General features: G+C 31.8%; 2 protein-coding genes across 2 annotated transcripts; one reads left to right on the forward strand and one right to left on the reverse strand.

Moving 5' to 3' along the window:
* Positions 1 to 5,512: 5,512 nt before the first annotated feature.
* On the forward strand, positions 5,513 to 5,928 carry LOC130957696 (uncharacterized). The gene is made up of 2 exons (XM_057884540.1): positions 5,513 to 5,662; positions 5,740 to 5,928. The coding sequence occupies exons 1-2, from the start codon at positions 5,513 to 5,515 to the stop codon at positions 5,926 to 5,928; spliced, it is 339 nt and encodes a 112-aa protein (XP_057740523.1).
* A 1,734-nt stretch (positions 5,929 to 7,662) lies between these two features.
* Positions 7,663 to 8,913, reverse strand: LOC130957697 (uncharacterized). The gene is made up of 3 exons (XM_057884541.1): positions 8,602 to 8,913; positions 8,071 to 8,496; positions 7,663 to 7,986 (listed from the first exon to the last, which is right to left on the reverse strand). The coding sequence occupies exons 1-3, from the start codon at positions 8,911 to 8,913 to the stop codon at positions 7,663 to 7,665; spliced, it is 1,062 nt and encodes a 353-aa protein (XP_057740524.1).
* Positions 8,914 to 22,388: the final 13,475 nt, after the last annotated feature.

Raw genomic sequence — 22,388 nt, forward strand, 5'->3', positions numbered from 1 at the left:
ATTTTAATATTTTTTAAAGTTTACATAATTTTATCAAAATAATCTTATTTTTTCGGAGACAATAGTATAAGGTTCATAAACAAAAATAATAGTTTATTCATAAACAAAAACCAACTAAAACAATCAGCAACAAATTAATACACATTCCTCAACAACCTTTTCTATTATTTTGCACCCATTTATACGCATATTCCCTGTTACCATTACAGTACTTATTGGCGTAACTTCTCAAAGATCTCATTATTTAAAAAAAAATCCCATGATTGGATCGTATACTACTTTAAAATTTTGTTATAATAATGTGAAAATAATTGTCGTCAAGGACCTATAACTTAAATGGTATAATCATATTTAACTTAACAATCATATTTAACATATTTCTTTGGGTGAACCTCAAGTTATTTATATTTTTATTTGTTATAATATTTAATTTAATTTTAATTTAGTTAAAAGATAGGATTTTATATTTATATATTTATAATTAAATTTTCTCTCGACTTAATATAAACTCTGTATAAATACTATTTATCAAATTATTGTAACATTTATGACAAAATATAAAATACACAAATAAAATTGAATGAGTCAAATTTTTTGATGAGATAAAGTGATTTTTTTATTTTTTGAATTATAATTCAAATGATATAGTTTTTTCATACTCATTTAAAAAGTTGGGGGTTCAAGTCTTCGTATAGTTAAACACGAATTATCGTATGGTTGTTGAAATGCAGACGGTTAGAACATGGACATGGATAAATATTGAGGTAGATTATCCCAAGAATTTAACAAATATGTTCAGAGTTTAGACATTTTACTTATTTTAATGAGACATTTTTTGGATTGGTAGAGATGATAAAAATGCCTCAATATGGGCTTTCAATTTTGATACGGAGCAGTTCCAATTCTTTTCTACCACACTCAAAGATCAAGGTAAATGCTTTCAATTTTGATACAGAGCAGTTCTAATTCTTTTCTACCACGTCCAAAGATCAAGGTAAATGCACCATATTAGAATTCAAGGGTTCTCTTTACTTCATGTATTTTAATTAATTGCTTGTCTCAATGTGGATGATGGAAAGACATGGAATTGGAGAATCTTAGACTTTCATCTTCCAGCATTCCATAATCACATTTCAATCACCTAGTTGCATGGGCTACCGTGATGGTGAAAATCAAGAGTTTAAGATTTTTGCGGCTCATTGTAAGATTTCAAGGTTTATGGCAAATTTCAAATGCTTAGCCATGTTCCTATTCTTATCCCACTGAAGAATATTATCATTGAAGATCATGTGGAGGTTCAAAATATTTACTCATTGGATAATGCAAATTGAATTCTACTTTTTGATAGTTATAGAAAAAAAATTTTATTTTAAATTTTTTTTATTTAATTACTCTGTTGGTCCCTATAGTTCATAAAATTTTTAATTAGGTCCTTATACTTTTTTCTAATTAAGTCCTTGCACCAATTTTTTTTTAAATTGGGTCCCTACACTTAATTGAAAAAAAAATTTAGTGAAGGGATTTAATTAAAAAAAAAAGTATAGAAACCTAATTAAAAATTTTACGAAACTATAGAACCAACAAAATAATTAAACTAATTTTTTTATTAACAGCAAATTTATGCTTAATTGTTTTAGATTCATATTATAATGCTCACATATTATTTGATTGCTTAATTATTGTCTCTAGCTACTCAATAGTGTTTGCTAGGGTCCTTCTGATCTTCTTTTCGCTCTTAAGGGCTCTAGATAGCCTGCGTTTTCCAATCATTATGTGGACGGCCATTGGCGATGAGATAAAGGCTATTTCACGGAAAGCTACTCGACCAATAAAAAGGGAGCCGAGCCGGTTCAGATTCCTAACCACTGGAATAACTGGAGGCGATGGCTTCGCTTTCTGAGCTCGGTTGGCTGCCCTTCCCTCTCGGACATCAAGGCCCTTGTTTCTGAATGGGCTTCTTCAATTCTTTTCTTTTAGGTTTCTGTTCTACTCTGAGTAAAGATCTGCCCGATTCTTATTTGCACATATAGGACAAATACTGCAATACCACATCTTTTTGCTGGTGTTCATGGACCGGGTAAAATCGGGCTTGATGTGATCCTGATCCGACTCGAAATATATGTCGGGTCTATTTGTTAGACCCGAACCCCATCCTAAACCCGATGAAACCTATACACTTTCGGACCACGATTATAACGGATAAAAACTAGGTGAAAACCGGGCTGTAACATTACATTACCTTGATACCGTCTTGTAAGCTAGCATGTGAAAATATCCAAATTTCCAAGACTCCAACACTTAGAAAAATATAACAAAAATCAACACTTCTCTAAAATTAAAGCATAACCATAATCAATACTAATATTGTCTAATAACACCAAATTTTTAAATCAATACAAATAAGACAATATTATGCCATTAGTCTAAAGTCTTATGCATTTTAAACATAAAACATTAACTTATAGTCTTACACAAAATATTAAAGTTTACAATACTTAAATTCCACATAAAAATAGCCATCATCCATCACTAATAACACAAAATATTAATTATGTATGGTGACCGGGCCACTGGGCCGAGTTCTGGTGACCCGAACTATGGCCTGGACCCGACCCGAAATAATGATAGAGTCTGTTTTTGAGACCCTTATCCGACCCTAAACCCGATGAAATCACACCAAATTAGTCCTTAAAATATTCGAAACCGAACCGGGTCTTCGAATCGGGTCGAACCATGTACACCCCTGGTGTTTGCAAAACTATTAGCAAAATTTTTTTTTCTAAATTATTATAATTTGAAATCTAATTTAAATTAACTCAATTTAATTTATAATCATATTATAGTACAACTAGATATCCATCATAGTTTGTAAAAATATTTTTAAATTAATTTTAATTAAATAATATTATTTAAATTAAAAAATTGATTAAAAACTGAAATTTAAAGAACAAATAGCATTTTTGTGTCCAATTTTCCAATTGGGCCGGCTGTCTTCCATTTGGTCCAGCGATTTCAGAGCGCTCTTCTTGTATGATTGGAATCCAATGTGTAGAGTATCATTCATGTTGTAAATTGAAGAATTATTTGAAGACCAAAAAAAAAAGGAATTATTTCACTGACCTAGAGAAACATTTTTGTAGGTAAATATTACACCTTAGAAAAAGGTCATAGATGTTCCATCTACAATAATGCATAGTGGTTTCTTTTTATGTAACTAAATTAAATGGATCAAAGCATACAACATAAATTTCAATTTCAAGCAGCGTTTAAAAATACTTGGAAGAAAAAGTTTAGGGGTAGCAACTTTATTAAATTCTGGCCAACATATAATTAGTAAAAAAAAAATAAAATCTCACACCATTGAATAAAATCTCACACAATTAAAAATAGGGAAAGTATGAGGAGCCAATGAAATATTTATACAATGTATACAATGGAAGTTTATGGAGTATTAGAGATATAATCATTAATGTTACATTTTTCCATCAGTTGAAGTTTTTGGGATGAATGGTATCATGACATGGTATTAAAGCGCTAGATTTGAAAGGTCAAGAGTTCGATCCTTGGTGAACCCATAAATTAAACTAATTTTTCGAGAAGATGTTTATTATCCCTTGTATTCGGATGGTTATTCTAAATAGTATAGGAATGTTCATTTCATAACTTAATAGATGGTTATTCTAAATAGTATAGGAATGTTCATTTCATAACTTAATAGCCATTGTACACATTGTACAAATAGTTCATTGTCTCCCTAACGGAATCCTTAAAAATATTATTGATGACTACAAATTACAAAAGTTGTTACACTCCTCGTACTTAAACTGATGCTTGATTAGGTAAGTATGAAATAATTTTGTGGTCATAGAAAATCCAGAAAATGTTGCTGTCTCTGCTGGGATGCAGTAATGGTAGAGTTGCCAGTAAGGTGCTGCACTAGAGCCATAAACTCTTGAGGCTTGACGTGAATCACCTTCGGAGACCTCAAATGCACTTTCATCTTCTTCATGTTGTTCACCACTAGGCCTGCAGGCTTTGGACCCTGCAACTGCACCTCCCTTCTTCTTACTTCTACACGTGATGTCTCCATGATCATATTCCCACTACTTTGAGAATTTGACATTGGTATTGGTATTTATATATGAGGAGAGAGTATAATATACTAGTAGCAGTAGTATATATGTATGCTAGTTTGAATTTGTCTAATATGAATTAACCAATAATAATATTTTATCTTATTGCCGTCTTCTGTTGAAATTTGCAGGCTGTCTCCTCTGACTCGGCATGCCTTCTCCCAATTCACATAGTTAGTCTTGGTCAAAGTCTCTTAATTTAATTGCCGAATAGTATTCATCATTAAGTCAAAATTTTCAAAAAGAGCAACCTTTCTCTTTGCATTTTCCTTTTTTTTTTTCTTTGGCTAACAATTTAAATGAAGTATTACAAAATAAAGTTTACCTGTTTATTTTTTTTTTCCAAAATTAAGAGTGAAACTCAAATCAAGATTTTTAAACAAAAATAAAAAAATTATATCATTTAAATTATAATTTATTAGTAAATTTACCTGTTATTTATTATAAATAATTATAATAAAAATATTTGACTTTTATATTAATTTAATACTCACCGTATTAGACTATTTGTTTTATTTGCAAAACTAGTCCCTAAAATGTTGACTTTTTACACACTCAATTACACTATAAAATATAGATATACACACAACACACAGTCACACACACATTGACAAACGAGGTTGTTTAAACTAGTTGGTCTAGTTTACAAAGCACCACCATGGACGATCTTGTTTAATTTGGTCAAGCCTCTCCCTTGTTATTTTGTTTAGGACTTATACCGGTTTCCAACTTCCTCCTAATTTTCATTATCATTAGAATTTTGGTGAGTTTTAATTAAAATAGTGAGAATGGGACCGATTATTAAATCAGTCAAATGACTAGTTTGATAATTTAATAGTCTAATCAAGATAGAATGGTAGTTAAATCAGTTTAATTAAATATAAAATAAAATTATTAAAAGTTTAATATAAAATTTTAAATATTTAAAATTAACAATTTCTAAATTAATAAAATTCAAATTTTCACATATTAATTTGTTTATAATTTATCATTGAAAATTCACAAATTCAACTTTAAAATTTATGACTATAAAAAATCAAAATGTACATAATTAACAAACACATTATGTTCTACCATTAAAAAAATAAAAGGTTAAGAATGGTTTTGGTCTCAAAAGTTTTCGCCAAAATTGAAATTGTCCCTCTTGTAATTTTTGATTTAAAATCGTTCTTAATGTTGCATTTGTATTTAACATCGTCCTTTATAAGTTTTTCGGACATAAATGCCCTTTTCATCGTTAGGGTAGTTAGAACAATAGTTTAATATAAAAAAAGGAAAAGCATTATAAATATATATGTAAACGAAAAAAAAGGGGAAGTTGTGTGAATCTCGAACTGCTGCAGATACCACCGCCGCGCACGTCGTGGAGGGAGAACGCCATGGCCGCCGAAAGCTCAATGTCGTCTCGAAGCAAATCTTCCTCGCATGGTAGGTTGTTGCTTTGTTCCCATGGTGAGAGGCTAGTGCTGCGAACGTCGGAGACGAAGGAGAACTACGGGCGCAGATTCCGGGGCTATGTTTACTATGAGGTTTGTTTTTTTTCTTTTCTTTTGAATTGAGCTATTTAGGTTGAGGATTGGAGAGTGAATTCGGTGATTGTGTGTAGGTGCATGAAGGTTGCAACTTCTTTCGTTGGGTAGAGCCAGAGACAGAGATGGAAAATCCAGAAATTGTAAGAATGAAGAAGAAGGTTGCCTCCCTGAAATCAAGGACGAAAGCGGCAGAGTGGAAGTTAATGGTCATTGCTGTGTTAGGATTTTTTGGGTGGGTTGGGTTCCTGTATCTGCTGCTGTAGAATTTTTCTATGTCTAGGTTTAAGTGTGTAATTTCATCGAACCTGGTATGAAAAGGGTGTTTGGGTATGATGTTGTTGTTGTTGTTGGTAAATTGTGTTAGGATTGGTTTTGTTGAATGTGTTTTGTTCAAATGTGTTTTGTTGGTGAATTATTAGGTGACAATTATGAACCTGGTATGAATGTGTTCTGTTGAAATGATTTTCAACATGTATAAATGACAATTATGTAAGCATGGTTGGTTGTTGTAATGTGAGTTTGATTTCTGGTTGGTAGATACCTGTTTTCCATTACTGAGTAATTCCCTAACAATATCACAAACTTGAATCAAAGACAAGCTCAACTGAATATGGTAAATGTCATAGTAACATACATAATAAAAAGTGTTTCACACCCAGAGGTAATCCCAAAAGGGTTGGCTAGTCCAATCCAGCAATTAAGTACAAAACATAGATCCTCATAGAAAAAATATCACCAAAAAGAAGGAGCTAACAACTCACACTGACATTACCAAAAAGTTAACACAAACATAACCCAAAACAAGACAACATGCACAAAAAACAATCATGACAATAGGATGCTAAGTTTTCCATTTCCCTAAAGCATTTTCCATTTCCTTGGAGGCAACTTTGCCATTAACTTTAGTTTTTTGGAGAAATGTGAGGTGCTCCAAAAAGCCTGGCAGAGAAGTGCCCAACAGGTTGGCTTGAAGATGTGGTAAGTGTAGGCTGAGATGGAGGAAGAGTTCTGGTGGCTGGCTGTGATGAGGATGAAAGAGGTGTTGAACTTGTTGGGCTGGCAACCTTGTTGGGCTGTGGATCTTGTTGGATTGAGAAGTTGGGCTTAGTAGTTCCCTCGGGCCTGCCTCTAGGCCTTTTTGGCTGTGCTGTATTGTTGGATTGGGCTGAAGATGGTGGCTGTGTTGCTGAGACAGCCTTCCTCTTGACAGATTGCTTGGGAATGGGCTGGGAAGAGGCAGTCTTCCTTCCTCCCTTAGCAGCTAGATGGTTTGATTTGGTGCTTCCTTTCTGCTGCTTTCCTTTGTTCTTTGACTGCTGGGCCACACAAACATATACAAATTTATAATGTGACAGACCATTTAATAGAAGGAAGACATGTAAAAAATCATAACAAGTCCTCAATAGATTTAGAACATCTGCTTTTGTTGTGCCCAACAGATCCACACAGAGAGTACCTTTGTTTCTCTCCCTTCCTTGATAAGTGAGTGCGACTGCTCTGTTCTTCATCTCCAGCAGCTACTCTCCTCTTCTTCACTGGCCGGTGACTAGGCCTTCGATAGGGGGAGGCATAACATCAGGGTGTGGTGTTCTCTCCCAAAAATCTACTCCATTCAAGGGTTGTATGATTGAATCATAGCACCTCATGTACGCTTCTTTCTTATAACACCCATCCACGAAAGGTTCTAAGTCAAGTCCCTTGAACTTGATGCAACTAATAGCATGGACACAAGGTATGCCACTCATTTGCCACATTCTACATGAACATTCATGGGAGCCTAAGTCTACCGCAAACTTGTCTAAACCGTTCACAACTTCATACTTCTGAGCTGCAGACCAGTATGGCCGCCACTCCCCAGCTGACCTAGATCTCTTCTCTAACCTCAATCTAATCCCAGGTAAGATTGTCCCTGAATAATTCGGTGCAAGTTCTCTATTTTCTGCCCACCTTGTCATTAGTTTAACCCTGATTTCCTCTAACATCATAAATATAAGCTTCTATCTAGCATCAACTATGGCAGAATTAAAGCTCTCAGACATGTTATTAACCAGTGTATCTACTTTAGAGTTGTAGCTGAACTTAGATCTAGACCAATACCTAGGAGGGATAGTAATTAGGTACATATAGGCTTCCTGATTCACAGCTTTCAACTCGGCCATGTGCCTCTCCCAATCCCTCCAGTGAGTCGCCTTAGCACACTTCCACATCAGTTTCTTCAATTGTAACCCTGGAAACCTTTTCCTGAAGTTGTTGTACAAGTGTCTCACACAGAACCGATTATCCACTCCTGGTATAACCTCTTCATATGCTGGCAATAAACCCTGCACTCATGAAATAAAGGAGCTTGCAATTAGGGAGAATTGAATAGTTGTAATTCATGTTGTAAAGAGTGGAAGTATGCTTACTTTCTGTTGGTCAGACATGAAGGTAGCTCTTCCCATCTTCTCAAGCCCAACATCAGATGCAAGATGACTTAGAAACCAAGTCCATGAGTCCTTCGTCTCGACCTCTACAACCGCATATGCAATCGGCAGCATTTGATCGTTGGGATCCCAACCAATTGCAGTGAGCATTTGTCCTCCCTGGGGTGTCTTCAAAAAGCACCCATCTAGGCCAATGAAATCCCTGCAATGCTGGAAGCTCTGCTTGCATGCTTCCAAGCACACATAGATCCTCTGAAAGATGCAGTAACTGGTCCTGGATGATGCTGGTGCTTCATTATCAAGATCTGGGGACCTCTGCACTTGTATGCGAACTGAGGACCCTGGATTTGCCCTCATCAGCTCCTGTCCATAGTCATAAATCCTTTTATACTGCTCTCGGAAGGTTCCCTGAATTTGATCAAGTGCAATCTACTTGGTCTTACTTGCCAATGACTTAGTGACAGTCAAGTTTCACTTTTTCTGTGCCTTTGAAACCTACTCCCTTATTTTCACCTTCGGATTAGCTTCAACCTTCTTCTTAAACGCCTTGCCGAACCACTTCGAGTGTAAAATCCCCACCCTGTGTGATTGTGTGCATGTGTGTGTCAAGTTCATGCTGCATAGCTGCCAAGTTTCCTCACCTCTGATTTTTGCAGCATAAACCCAAAAAGGACAATCACCCGAACAAACAGCCCTAACCCTCTGCAAATCACACTTCCTAAACCTGATTGCCCTTGCGATATGCACAGCATAAGCAATTACAGTGTCCTTGAACTCCTCTCGAGATGCATACACTGTGTCAACTTTCCATTTGTATTGTCCCATATCTTTTTGAAGCTTGTGAACTGGAAACCTCAAACCGTGATGCTCCGAATCAGACCCATCAGCCCCAACCTAGTGATCCTCCTCTAAGTCATCACTGTTTCCTCCCTCATCATCTTTAAAGCTCTCATTTGGTACAACATTCTTTTTCACAATCCTGGGTTTTTTACTCATCACATTCACATGTTGAAACCCACTTACCTCAGGATCAAGCTCATCATCACTATCAATAAAGTGCACATCATCTTCACTGTTGTCCTCTTCTCCAGATGGTTTATATTCTGAATCCAGAATGTCACTGTCACTAGAGTTACCATACTCAACTTCATTGTCGTCCTCTGCCCCAGAGTAAGCAGCAACTAGTTCAGATTGGTTTCCCCCCTCATCTACTCCACCATACAGAACGAGCTCTTACTCCTCACTAATGTCACCCATCCCATTTTTCTCCCCAACATCAATGTAGCCAGAATCAGGAAACACCTCTTCGTCCTGAACCTTATGGACAACATACAACTCTACATGGTCTCTCAACTCTGCTATTCGACACATGTCAATGGAATCCGCATCAGTTTTAAACAATTTCAGATTTTTCTCCATGTCTTCATCTGCTGGATCTTTGAACCACAACGATGAAATATTCTCCTCGACGTAACCAATTTGTTTTAGCTCAGCATAGGCTTCAAATACAGACCACCGATCACCATCAATCTCTTCTATCACTGTTGTTTCTCCACCCACATACTCTAATGGACCGTTCTTATAAGTAAACTATCCTCCTTGGTAGACCTTCACTTTAAAATAACCCATCGTCTTCTACAACACCCTGAAACAGAATACAACAACACATAGACATTAATTTAAAAGATGAAACACACAGACCTTCCTATTTCACAGCGATGCTAATCCCTAGTCTCCACACACATTGCCTCATTCCAACCATAAACAGACCACCAAACCCTAAACAATCTAACCCGATACTAACCACTGCAACAAGAGCTACCATACTGAAAAGAAGGACGAAAATCATACCTAGGCAAACCCTATCAGTAATGCTCCAGCGACTCTTCACGTCCCTTCCTTCCAGTTCCTCGATCTCACCTCCTCTCTTCAGTTTCAGTCCATCAACATCTACGGTCCTTTTCGATTTTGGGTTAGGGCACAATGTAATCGGTTTGGTTATACGAAACGTTGTGAATAAAGGGTGTTGTAATAAACGTTAAGGGTTTTCATCCAATTGAACACATCAAGTGTTTCGCGCGAAACACTAACGTTGAAAAGGGTAGATTCGTCATTAAAAAAATATTTTAGTAGAAAGGACGATTTTAAATACAAATGCAACATTAAAGACGATTTTAAATCGAAAATTACAAGAGGGACGATTTCGATTCTGGCAAAAATTTTTTGGGACCAAAACCATACTTAACCCAAAAAATAAACTAATTTTAGACATTACTTACATAATTTCTAATTATTGAACCAAAACTTACACAAGTTATATACAGCCAGTAACTAAGTATTGATTATTGAACACAAATATTTACACAAAATTTTTATTCACATCAGCAACAACTCAACGATACATAAAGTCTCAGAATAAAAAATGAACAATTATATACATAACAGAAACTCAAAAGTCAGAATTAACAATTACCATCAACAATTAAAAAAATTATTTTTAAAAAATTAACTTAGAAAAAGAATTATCAAGAATCGGATAAATTAACAAGAATAATTAACTTAAAAGTATAGATTAATTACAATTAATTTCAGAAAAAAATTAAGACTAAAGAAGCAATAGAGAAGTGCTCACTGGAAAAGAAAAGACAGTCGAACAACAGAAATGCTCGCAAGAAAGTGACGGTCGAGCAGTTAAATAGAGGTGACCACCAAGTAGTTAAACAGAGGTGACGGCGAGGTGGACAAGCGAGCAGAAACATTCGCATTTCACGTGAGACAAATTAGAGATAAAAAAAATGCGAACTTGAAGAGAGAGAAGCCGAGCAGAAACGTCCGCAATAAAAGATTGGGCATAACAATGACAATAACAATACAAATTACATAAAATAGTCATGTACTCATTAATCTAATGACTTTAAATAATGATTAACAATAGTACGAGCATAAATTAAATCATGTAAGATCATACTTTAATGTAAATAGTAATGGACTAATGGTGCGTGCCAAACGAATAACCATGTAGAATTATAGGAATATATGTACTCTTAGCTTTAAAAAATTTGTAATATAATAATAGTAATAATAATACTGAAAATAATATTAATAGTAGTAATAATATTGGTAAAACGCTGAATACTGTCATATTTATCGTCGGATTTAGTATCGATTGGCGTTAACGTCGGATTTACCGACGGATTTACCGACAAATTCGATTTTTTGACGCTAAATACGACGACAGTAATAATTGGAGGAAAAGAACGAAAAATTGGCGGGATCATTACCATCAGAATTACCGCTACCGGTAAAGTTCAGTTAATGAAATGCTGCATTTTGATCATACGCAATACATTACTGTCGTATTTATCCGCCAATAAATTCGACAATACTTTTGCTCTAAATTAGAATCGCGCCCCCCATCTCTTCTCATTTTGAAAGACCCTCTCTCTAAACCTCTTTTCTCTTTCTGCATCTCTTTCCTCCAAACCACGCCTCCGACAACCTCCTCTACCAGTGCCGGCCACCAACAACATCCAAAGGATCTCCTCTTCAGTCTCACTCTTCACAATGCCGAAACACCCCCACTCCCACTCTCCCAGCGTTGAATCTCCTCCACTTTCTTAGCCTCCAACAAAGCTCTTCCCTCTTCTCCGCCGTCGACGTGGCTCCACAGTACCCTGACTCGTGTCCCACGGCAGCGCGACCCTTTTTTCTCCCTCCCCCATCCTCAAAGCGCTTCTCTATCTGTTCTCCGCCACGGTGCCACGCACCAAGAGCTGCCATTGTTTTCCACACACTAAGAGCCGCTATCGTCCTCCACGAACAGCAGTAGCATGCACCAGACGGTATCCGGTTCAGGATTTTTTAATTCTGCATGTGTTGATTTGGAGTTTTTCTTATTATGTTTTGATTTAGGTTTTTTTAGTTTTTTTTTTAAATTCAGGGTTCTTTATGATTCTATTTTTTTTTTTTGTTGAATTGTTTGATTGAAGGGAAGTTGTTGGATTCTGAAACTTTTACTATTTAAGCTTTCTTTATTCTTCTGCAATGGCTGCATTGGTTTCTAGGGAAAGGTAGTTATAGGCAGTCAAGTGATGATGGTTTTTAGAGAATTCTATCTAATTTGTATAAGCAAATATTGTAGAAATGATTGAATTGTGTGAGGTTCTAATTAAAATATACTTTTATGCTCATTTTTTTTATCTCAAATGCATGTTATATTGTGGTAGGTTTGTACAATTTGATTTTGAACAATTTGCTAAATTGACTTGACAATTATTTCTGGTTTTTGCTGTGTGAAACTATTTTGAGATTTTATATTCATGGTACAACCTTATGATGTGTCTTTCATGGTCATGTATGAAACTTTAAACAATCATCTAATTTTAGTTTTAATTTTGGGTGAAATTAAAATCTTTTTTGCATTACAATCTAACTTGAATGAAAAGTAAGTTGATATAGATGCTATGACCTTCTGTTTTATATTTTTTAATTATTTATAAAAAAAATAATTGCAAATGAAATTAGATTTTTGCTTTGAAAAAATTCTTCTATCTTTTTTATACTTAAAATTGTAGTATAGATTCTATTCGGTGATTAGATTATACTCTTATTTGTTTATATATGAAACGTATAAAGTATTTGGTATAACTAATTACTTTTTGCGACGGATTCAATTACCTTTATGTGGTCTTTTTTTTTGTATAGATTCGTCGAGAACAAGACGCTTGTTGTGGACAAGATAAAGATTCTAGTGTTCCACAAGAGTAAAGCACCAAGGGGAGATCGAACTGATTGGGTTTTGCATGAATACCGATTTCAAGATAAGAACCTTACTGGTAAGGGTGTTCATTAAATAGTGACTTATTTCTTATTCAAAAAAATTAAGTATATTTCTACTCTATTGAAACTAAAGAAATACATGTTGAAATATATATTACTAATTATTGTTATCTCTTAGTATTTATGCTTTTCTTTCCATATGAGAATAACTAAGAAGCTAGGATTGTTATTTATCTTGTTATCATCTTATGTTTTACTAGAAATTACGTTCTTAGTTGATGAGTATATTTTAATACATAAGAATTAACAAATTTTTTAAAAAATTTAAAATTTAAGTTTATCATTAGATAAATCCTACCAACAAAAATTTTTCGATAGTAATTAGCGGCAGACAAAAAAATTTGCTAGTAAATAATTACCAACAAAATTTATACTGTTGAATTTATTCTAACGATAATTCCAACGATAAATATATTATTGCTAAATTTTTATAGTAAATCTACTGATAAATCGTAGTCGATAAATTTTTTATAGTGATTATGATAATGGTATTTATCATAATCCGATAGAAAACAGTATTAGTCCTTACTTTTAGCAAAAAAAATGAAGAAATTGAAAATATTCTTAATTTTTTTTATCTTTGTCTTGAATATTATTATCATAACCACATCTTAAATGTTGAAATATTCTTACTCTTCGTTGCAATAGAAATTTTTTTATTGAAGACCGAACGATCATATTTCAAATTCAAACATGTTCATTCAATGACTCCCCTCAAGAGAGAATGAGATAAAACTAAATGCATTTAAGAGCAATTAATTTTAATGAATGTATATTTAGTATAGTTATATTTGATATTACTCTATTGGAAGAGTTCCTTAATAAGAGCCAAAAAAGAAACAGGAGAAAATAATGGCAAATAAAGTAATACTTCAGAATCTCAGATTACTCTCCCTCTTCTCTATCTATTTTAGAAGCATGACCGTACTCACATTGGAACCGTATTTGCTTATCCTTTTCAAATACAATTTTAGCTATGTGAATTATTTTGTTATCACACATAACAAAAATAAATAAGGAAAAAAAAAACCAAAATGAAGAACACAAAATCTAAAAAGAAAAAGCAATCATCTATAATTAATGTAAACTCTAAAATGATATCTACTAATAATTTTTTTCTTTCAAATGAACTATTTTCTAGTGGTTCTTGCATGTGTATGACAGAAATGGACATTACATACGTACTGAGCACGGTTGAGGATGTGCTGTTGCTTTTGCTTGATGGTGCCTCCTCATCAGCACCTCATGTTCTCTTCCATATTTAGCACATGGCATCCCATCAAAACTAGTGGTGCTTAAACTAAGTTGGGTAGATATAGTGATTAGTTCATTAGTCTATTTAAGTAAGTATCAGTGGTTCGAATTTTATCTTATGCATACAATAACCTATTAGCCACCTTTAAATAAAATTCAGTACTGCGATAAATTAATTTTTTATCTGTCAAATTATGAGATACCATGAAAAAAAAAAAAACAAATGGTGCTTATTTTGTTGTTCTGTCTTATCACTTCTTAATTAATTAGTTATTATCACTAGTCCATGTATGTTATATATAGATAAGGTAACTTAAGAAACTTGCTTAAATTATGAATTTAGAGAATTAAAGATAAAACTTTTATCTTTTATTGGAGGTTAACAACCCCACTACTTTAACATAATTTTTAGATTTATTAGTGTTTGTAATAGTAACAATTTTTACTATAGTGAAAATAGATAAAAGTCCACATTAGTTGGTCAAGTATTTAAACTAACTTTTTATTTGATAAAAGAAACTAAAAAAAAAAAAGTTGAAAACTGAATTTATATTCAACTCAATTACATTTCTTGAACAGATATATAAATTATTTATACTATGAGAAAAGTCTGATAAACTAAACAATATGAGACTAATAATAACAACAAAATTTAATATCCTAAACATCATAAAACTTGAAATCCAATAAATTATCTCCATCATATAACTAATATATATACTTAATCTACTAATTTGATTTGCTCCCCCATCATATAATATGCATGAAGTATATACATAGAATGGTATATACAATATTTTTGAATAAATTATCTCCATCCTCTTCCTCTTTCACATACCTTCTAGCGTATATATATATTTGTTATAATACAATCTGATTAGCTATTACTAAATTATTCTATTTTATAAGAAATTAAGTGAACTTATCTTACCTAAAAAAATTAACTTAAGAAGTAAAGATTTTTTTCATATTTATGAGGATTATTAGATTTTTAATTTTAGACAATATAAAAGTTGATATATTCTTTTATATTCAATATTAGACAAGAACTTATTAGAATGAACATAAAATTTAAAAATAACTTGAATTTCTGTGTGGTGTAAGAGTGGCCCAAAAACAATTTTTAACATGATTCTAATACTATATAAGAAATTAAATGATGTATAAACTTAATTTATTTAAAAACTAAGTTCAAAAAGTAACCGTTATTTTATATGATTAAAATATTGTTTTTGTCTTCAACGTTTGGGATAAGTTTTAAAGTTATTTATCCTATTTAAGTCCCTAAAATTTTAAAATTGGCTCAACATTATCCTGTCATTAGGGATCTGTTAACAAAATTGACAGTGGGACAAAATTGAAACAATTTTAAAACGTTAGGAACATAAATAGAATGAAAACGTTGAAGACAAAAATAATACGTAAAAATAAATTTTAATTTTATCCTTCAATAATATTAATTTTTTATGGTACATAGTTATTCAATTTTTTTTAATCACATCTAAGTAAATTACACTTTATAACATTGCTTTAATTTTAAATAGATTTATGTTTTTATAATTTTCCTTTTAAAGACTTTTACTCTTAAATATTAAAGAATTTTGATACATTAGAGACAAAGGTACAATTTATATTTTATTGTATATGTATCATTTTTTTTCGCAAGTTTATGTACTAGTTATTCTATAAACATTTCATGATGATTAAAAAACTTTAAAAGTAAAATTATAAAAAAAATAAATTTATTTAGAATACAAGTAATGTGATTAAGTTTAATTTACTTAGATGTGGTTAAAAAATAATTGATTAACTATGCATCGTAAAAAATTGATATTATCGAAAGATAAAATTAAAATTTATTTTTATGTATTATTTTGTCCCAACATTTTCGTGCTATTTAAATCCTTAACATGTCAAAATCGTCTCAATTTTGTTCCGACGTCAATTCTGTTAACAGATCTTTAACGGTAGAACAACTTTGAGCCAATTTTAAAACGTTAGGAACTTAAATAGGACGATTTAAATATTAAAGATAATTTTAAAATTTACCCAAAATATTAAAGGTAAAAACTATACTTTACTCGATTTTATATTTATAATGATTATTAGACTTTTAATTTAGATAATATAAGACTTAATACACTTTCTTAAGAACTAGGCAAAGATTTCAAATATAAAATTTAAAAGCTACTTAAATTTTCTGCGGTATAAAAATAGTTCAATAACAATTTTTAACGTGACTCTAATGTTATAAAAAATTAAGTATATGTAACTCATTTCAAAAGTTAATTTAAAAAGTAGGAATTATCTTACACTTATAATGAATTATCAGATTTTTAATTTAGATAATACCGAACTTAATATATCTTATGTAATAAATTACGGAATAAATTCTAGTAACTTTCAGGGACTGATATTCTAATAATAACTACCTTTGTTCATTTATTCCATTAGAACTGCTATTTATAAATAACTGCTATTTATGTTTATTTATGGGTCAAAATATCATCTCATATCAAATACCACATGCCACATAATTCCTCTGAACTTATTATATTTCTAACGACGTCTGAGATTCATAAATAATAACCTCTATTCCAATGCATTTAAATTCACTTATAATAAATAGCATCATATCAACACGACAACACGTACTCAATGAGTTTTTCTAAACTGATTCATTAATCCATAGCAATAGCAATATAGCATATTCGCATTTCCTTTCATTATCCTTAGTACAACTGTTGTAGTCCAAACTAAGACTAATAAGTCATTAACTTTATAAATTCTGAGTGTATTATTCTTATGTGTAGCTAACCTAAAGCAAGAAAATGTGAAATGTCGGAAAGGCAAAAAGTGGGTAACGGCACTGAATCATAAACGTGATAACAAGTGGTCCACGTGGAAAAAGATTGCAGAAATTGTAGCCACACAGTTGCCACGTGTCAACGTGAATTCTCCGCACCACACGCGGCGCCAAATGATGCTCCGCTGGTTTGCTTCGCATTTTTTAATTAATTATTAATATAAAATATATATTAAAATATAAAATACGCATTAAAATAAATTAAATAATACATATATTTATAAAAAATATATAATATTTATTTTTAGTGTATAGATAATATTTTTATTTTTGAAAAGATAATTTTGTATTTAAGAAATTAAATCCACGAGTGAGTGGACCTTATTAGTTATTACTCAAACACACTGTGTTTGTCACTATCACGTCCTTGTCACGTGAGTTTCCCTCCCACTGAGGGCACCGCCCTTTTCCTTGAAAGTTTATGTTTAGCAGTACCATACAGTGATGTGAAGGTGAGAGTTGGAAATTGAAAATTTTAATTTGTTTTCTTCCTTTCAATTTTTTCCTCCATGGAGAATCCTTTTAATTCTTTCGTTATCATTATAATGGCTTACATAAATGAAAAACTTCAATAGGAACAATGAATTTGGTATAAGGACAAAGCAATACTTTTTCTTTTAATTGAAAAAAAAAAATTATTGTATAATTTATTATTAACAAGGAACAAAGCTAAATATATTGCATCTATATACATAGCGGATTTAATTTCACAGAAAGTTAAAAAAGAAAATACATATATATATATAAGCTAGGTTGATATATATGATGAAAATCGGTTGGTCTTATCTTATCTGATTACAAGCGCGTATCTAAGGGCTTCATTGTAATTATCCAGTTGTTAGCACTTAGCACACATGAATAGAATTGAAGATAAGAGCATTGAACTAGCTTTAGAAATTAGACACCTTTTTAACCGAATTCGAAAAAATTGGTTGCAAGGTAAGGAAAGTGGAAAAGAAGGGTGCAAGTCACATGCAAAATTTGTGACATGAATTGGGACATAGTCTAATATAGTTGGATTATGGGTGTAAGTGTAATAATCTTTTAGGGTTTTATTGAATGAATAATACGTGGCGAGTTGTCGTGGAAGGAAGAGTACCAACTAGTCACCAGAAAGAGGCCAAATTAGACAGCTCATCGTAAAGAAAACCGCCAAACATGTCCTTTTGGGACCACCTTTTTCTTTTTTTTTTTTTTTCTTTCTTCTTGGTTGTGTACCACAGCTGTAATTTTCACCATTGTAATAACCACAAAAAATCCCAGCATAGTCCCAAGCTGTGTTATGAGAAAATTTAAAGGACCTAATACAGTACATGGTTTGTACTACTACTTAGCACGATCCCATGTTCTCCATCAGTCCATCTTCACCAAATGCCAAACTATAATTATGAAAGGTGGGGTAAGGTTGTAATTAAATAATCACACTTGGATCACACTCATATGTGCATGGTTAATTTGTTAATTAAATAACCAACTTGAGTTTGTCGAGCGATATCATCTTATATATACAGTAACTTATTATTGATCAGCGAAAAATTCTTAATAAAGTTCAAATTTTTAACAGATTAATTTTTAACTTATTAAAACAAAAAATACCATAAAAAGAAAATGTTAATTATATGAATTAGCAAAGCAAGTAGTAGTAAGTACAACTGTACAAGTTTCTGTCCTTAACCGTAATCCCTAGTCTTGTCTGGTCTATATGTACTTGTGTAGTGAATTGAAGCGAGGAGAAGCTAGCTAGCTTCACATGTATCTATACACATCTAGGTATGTACGTTTGATTAACAACTTTTGTTTCAAAACAAAAAAATAACTCCGAGCACTTCATAATTTTTTTAAAACAAAATGAGGTAGGAATTTTTAAAATAAATTATTGTTCGATTAAATTATGTTCCTACACAAACATGCTCAACATTTTTCTTTTAAAAATATTAAAATTCACATACATCATCGTCCATATGTATCTAGTTAATAGGCTATCTATTGCGCCATTTAATAAGGTTTCAAAATTTTATTAATAAAGGTCAATTAGAGGCTCAATTTTATTGAAATGGCTCGCATATGTGTGGTATTTTTTGATATGAATTCATGGAGGACTAGATATATACGTAAGACAATTTTTTTTGGCAATGTGAGGTTGAAGAATTCGTTATAAACTTTTGCATAACAAATCGTACGGTCCGATTTGTATGTTAGTGAGAATTAAAATTTTGGAAGGTTGAAAATCGGATCCTCCGTGTTGCTTTAGTTTGTTTTTTTAATATGAAATGGGACAACAAATCGCATGGTCCGAGTTTCATGCGTAGAATTTGAATTTGAGAAGATTGAACTCGGACCCTACGTTTTGCGTGAGCTTGAGGATTTTTTTACGAACTGCTAGAAGAAATCGCATGGTCCGATTTCATTTTTTAATACTTTTTTTGAATCAGGTTAACCTAGTCGAAGAGTGCGAGTTCGTTGAAGAGACCTATATAAAAGTGTGAAGTGAACTGGTGGGGACTTATTCGCGTCTTCTTCCGCTTCTTGAACGGCTGCTTCTTCTGTTTCTTCTTTCTCGTTTCTTCATTACTTGTTTTGAACTTGAAAATCTAGTAGCTAAAGTTATGCTTTTTTTGTGATTGAGAGAAATGAGTGACAGAATGTTACTAAAAGTGTATTATTTTGGTCAGATTTTACTACAAACGTCTGAAGGAATAAAATTTATTTGTGAAAATCTGCTAGATGTTGTTATTCCTTTTATCATCTCATTTGAAGAGCTAAAATGTGTGATCTGTGAAAAGATTGATTATGAGAGGGCAAAAAAAATATCCTATATTCTATACAGATATCCCATACCGGTGTTTGGTGGATTCGTCCAGTTTCAAACCAAATATGTGACGGACGAAGTGAGCATGCAAGAGATGTTTTCAATGTATATTGAAAACCGGGCTCAGATCTCGTTCATCGAGTTGTATGTTGAGTTTGAACAATATGAGACCGACCGGAATATTCTACGAAAAGATTATAATAATGATAGTGAAGAAGAGTTCGAAAGCAACTACAAATTTGTTGGTCCAGATCAAAAAAATTATTCTAACTGCTAAAATTAATTATTAATCCTTAATTTTATTCATAACTAACTACTAATAAAAATAATTACCAATACATATATTCCTAATCAAAATTCTATCAACATACAACATCTACCGTAATATCTAATATTAATTACTGATTTACTATCATTTAAATACTTTTTCCTCAACTATAAAAAAATATTACTAACCAATATGCCATCCTTCATTTTCTAACAATGGTAACAACAATTAACTTCCTAATAATGATGATTACAATTAACAAAATTTAAATATTCTAATAATTATAATAAAACCTAATATGATTTAATAAAAATAATCCTACTAATTATTTAGTACTAACAATTTCTCACATTAACAATAACATTTAACTTCACCCATAACAATTATAGTTAATAATTTTAAAAAAATTTTAAAAAATAAACATTCTTTTTTCCAAATATAATTATAATTAAAAATAATAAAAAATTAAAAAATTACATTCTCTATAAAAAATCACTATCATTCTGTTTACATTTTTAAATTAAAAAACTAGCAAGCATAATAATAATTTATTTCCTAATAATAATATTTATAATTAAAAATTAGTAAAAAAATTTCAAAGAAATTTAAAAAAAATCTAACAAATATTGAAAAATCCTAATAATCATTTTATTTATATTCCTAAATTGTATTTTTAACAACAATCATAATAATGAAATTTCTAACAATAATAATTATAAACATAAAAAATTTAAAAATAAAACTTACATAATCAGGATGATTGAGATAATGAATAATACGAAACTCAAATCGATCAACATCTTTAATTTTATTTTTTTTGGCATAATTTTCTTTCTTCCAACATGCAACTTTCAGAACCGGAGAAAGGAAGAAGAAGAAGGTGGGAGTGAAGTTGAAAGTGAAATGTGAAAGTGAGTGTATTCGGATGGTGAGAGTAGGTTGCTTGGTTTCAGGAACCGTTTAGGGAGACGCTGCTGTACGACGTGTGTCTAGACTGCTTCAAATCGGACCGTGCATTTGGTGGCATGCAACTCGGACGGTCCGTGTGATGAACGCAACTCGCAGGGTCCGAGTTGTTGCTACGCTGACACCAGAAACTTGTGAAGCACACCCCTCTCTCATATCAGAGTCCAACACCTATCATACATCCATATGTAAATTAAAAAGCGTCAATTAGAGGGTCAATATTTTTTTACCAAAACATAAAAGTTCAAAGGTCATTCTAGCCAAAAAAAAAGAAGAAAATTAACTGACTAATTAAAAATTAATTTTATATGCTTATTCATATTAAATTAGTCATTTTCATTTATAGTATGAATATATTTTAAAAAAATGATAAATAATTATTTTTTTAATTAATATTAGTTAATTTTTTAAAATATTTTATTTATATAAAATTCTAGACTCCAAATACAACTTGTATTCAAATAAGCCACAAACTAATTCATAAACGTACAAGAGAAATCAAAACGACAATGGGTATAACTGAATTATAATTAGGGTGGCGGATGGATTATTTATTATCAATCAAAATGTGTGTGCTACCATTACAGAGACCAAAAAAAAAAGTTAAAATTTATCTTATTTAGTATTTATTATTTGTTATAATAATTAATAAATGTTAAATAAGACTAATTTCAACCGTTTTTAGTTAATTTAGTTTGGTTACTAAACATTTTGGTTATTCTAGCGCCGGACACTGATTTGTGCAAATTAAAGTGGCTAGCTTGGCAAATTACATGTATACATATTTCAAGCTAGATTAGAAGAAATCTCGCGAAGCTAGCAACACATACAATAAATGTCACAAGTGATGAATTGATGAGTACTTCAAATGGTGAGAAAATGATAGGGATCGCAGCACGTCAAAGATGACCATAGCACACATACACAGTTGACACCTTCCTGCGTTAATCATTTCTATTTACGATAATAAAACAACTACCACATAAATATTATACTTGTTGCAAAAAGAAACCTTGGATTATGGATATCGAAAATATTTAACAACAACAAAAAAATAATAAGTAATCAAAATTTATTTTATTTAATATTCGTTAATTGTTATAAATTTTGGTTTTTTATTTTTTAATATTACCATATTGATCGATTGCTCTAGTTATTTTAGAGAAAATAAATTAAATGAAAACGTACATCTTTTTGGCATGCAAAATTCCAAAACCTAGCTAGGTTCCCTCGGCCGTAGGTAACATGTGATCCAAAGCATGCGATGCAAGCTTCAAGTCCCTCGAAGCTTTTTCTTT

This window comes from Arachis stenosperma, chromosome 10 (genome assembly GCF_014773155.1).
Source record: "Arachis stenosperma cultivar V10309 chromosome 10, arast.V10309.gnm1.PFL2, whole genome shotgun sequence".
NCBI lineage: Eukaryota > Viridiplantae > Streptophyta > Magnoliopsida > Fabales > Fabaceae > Arachis > Arachis stenosperma.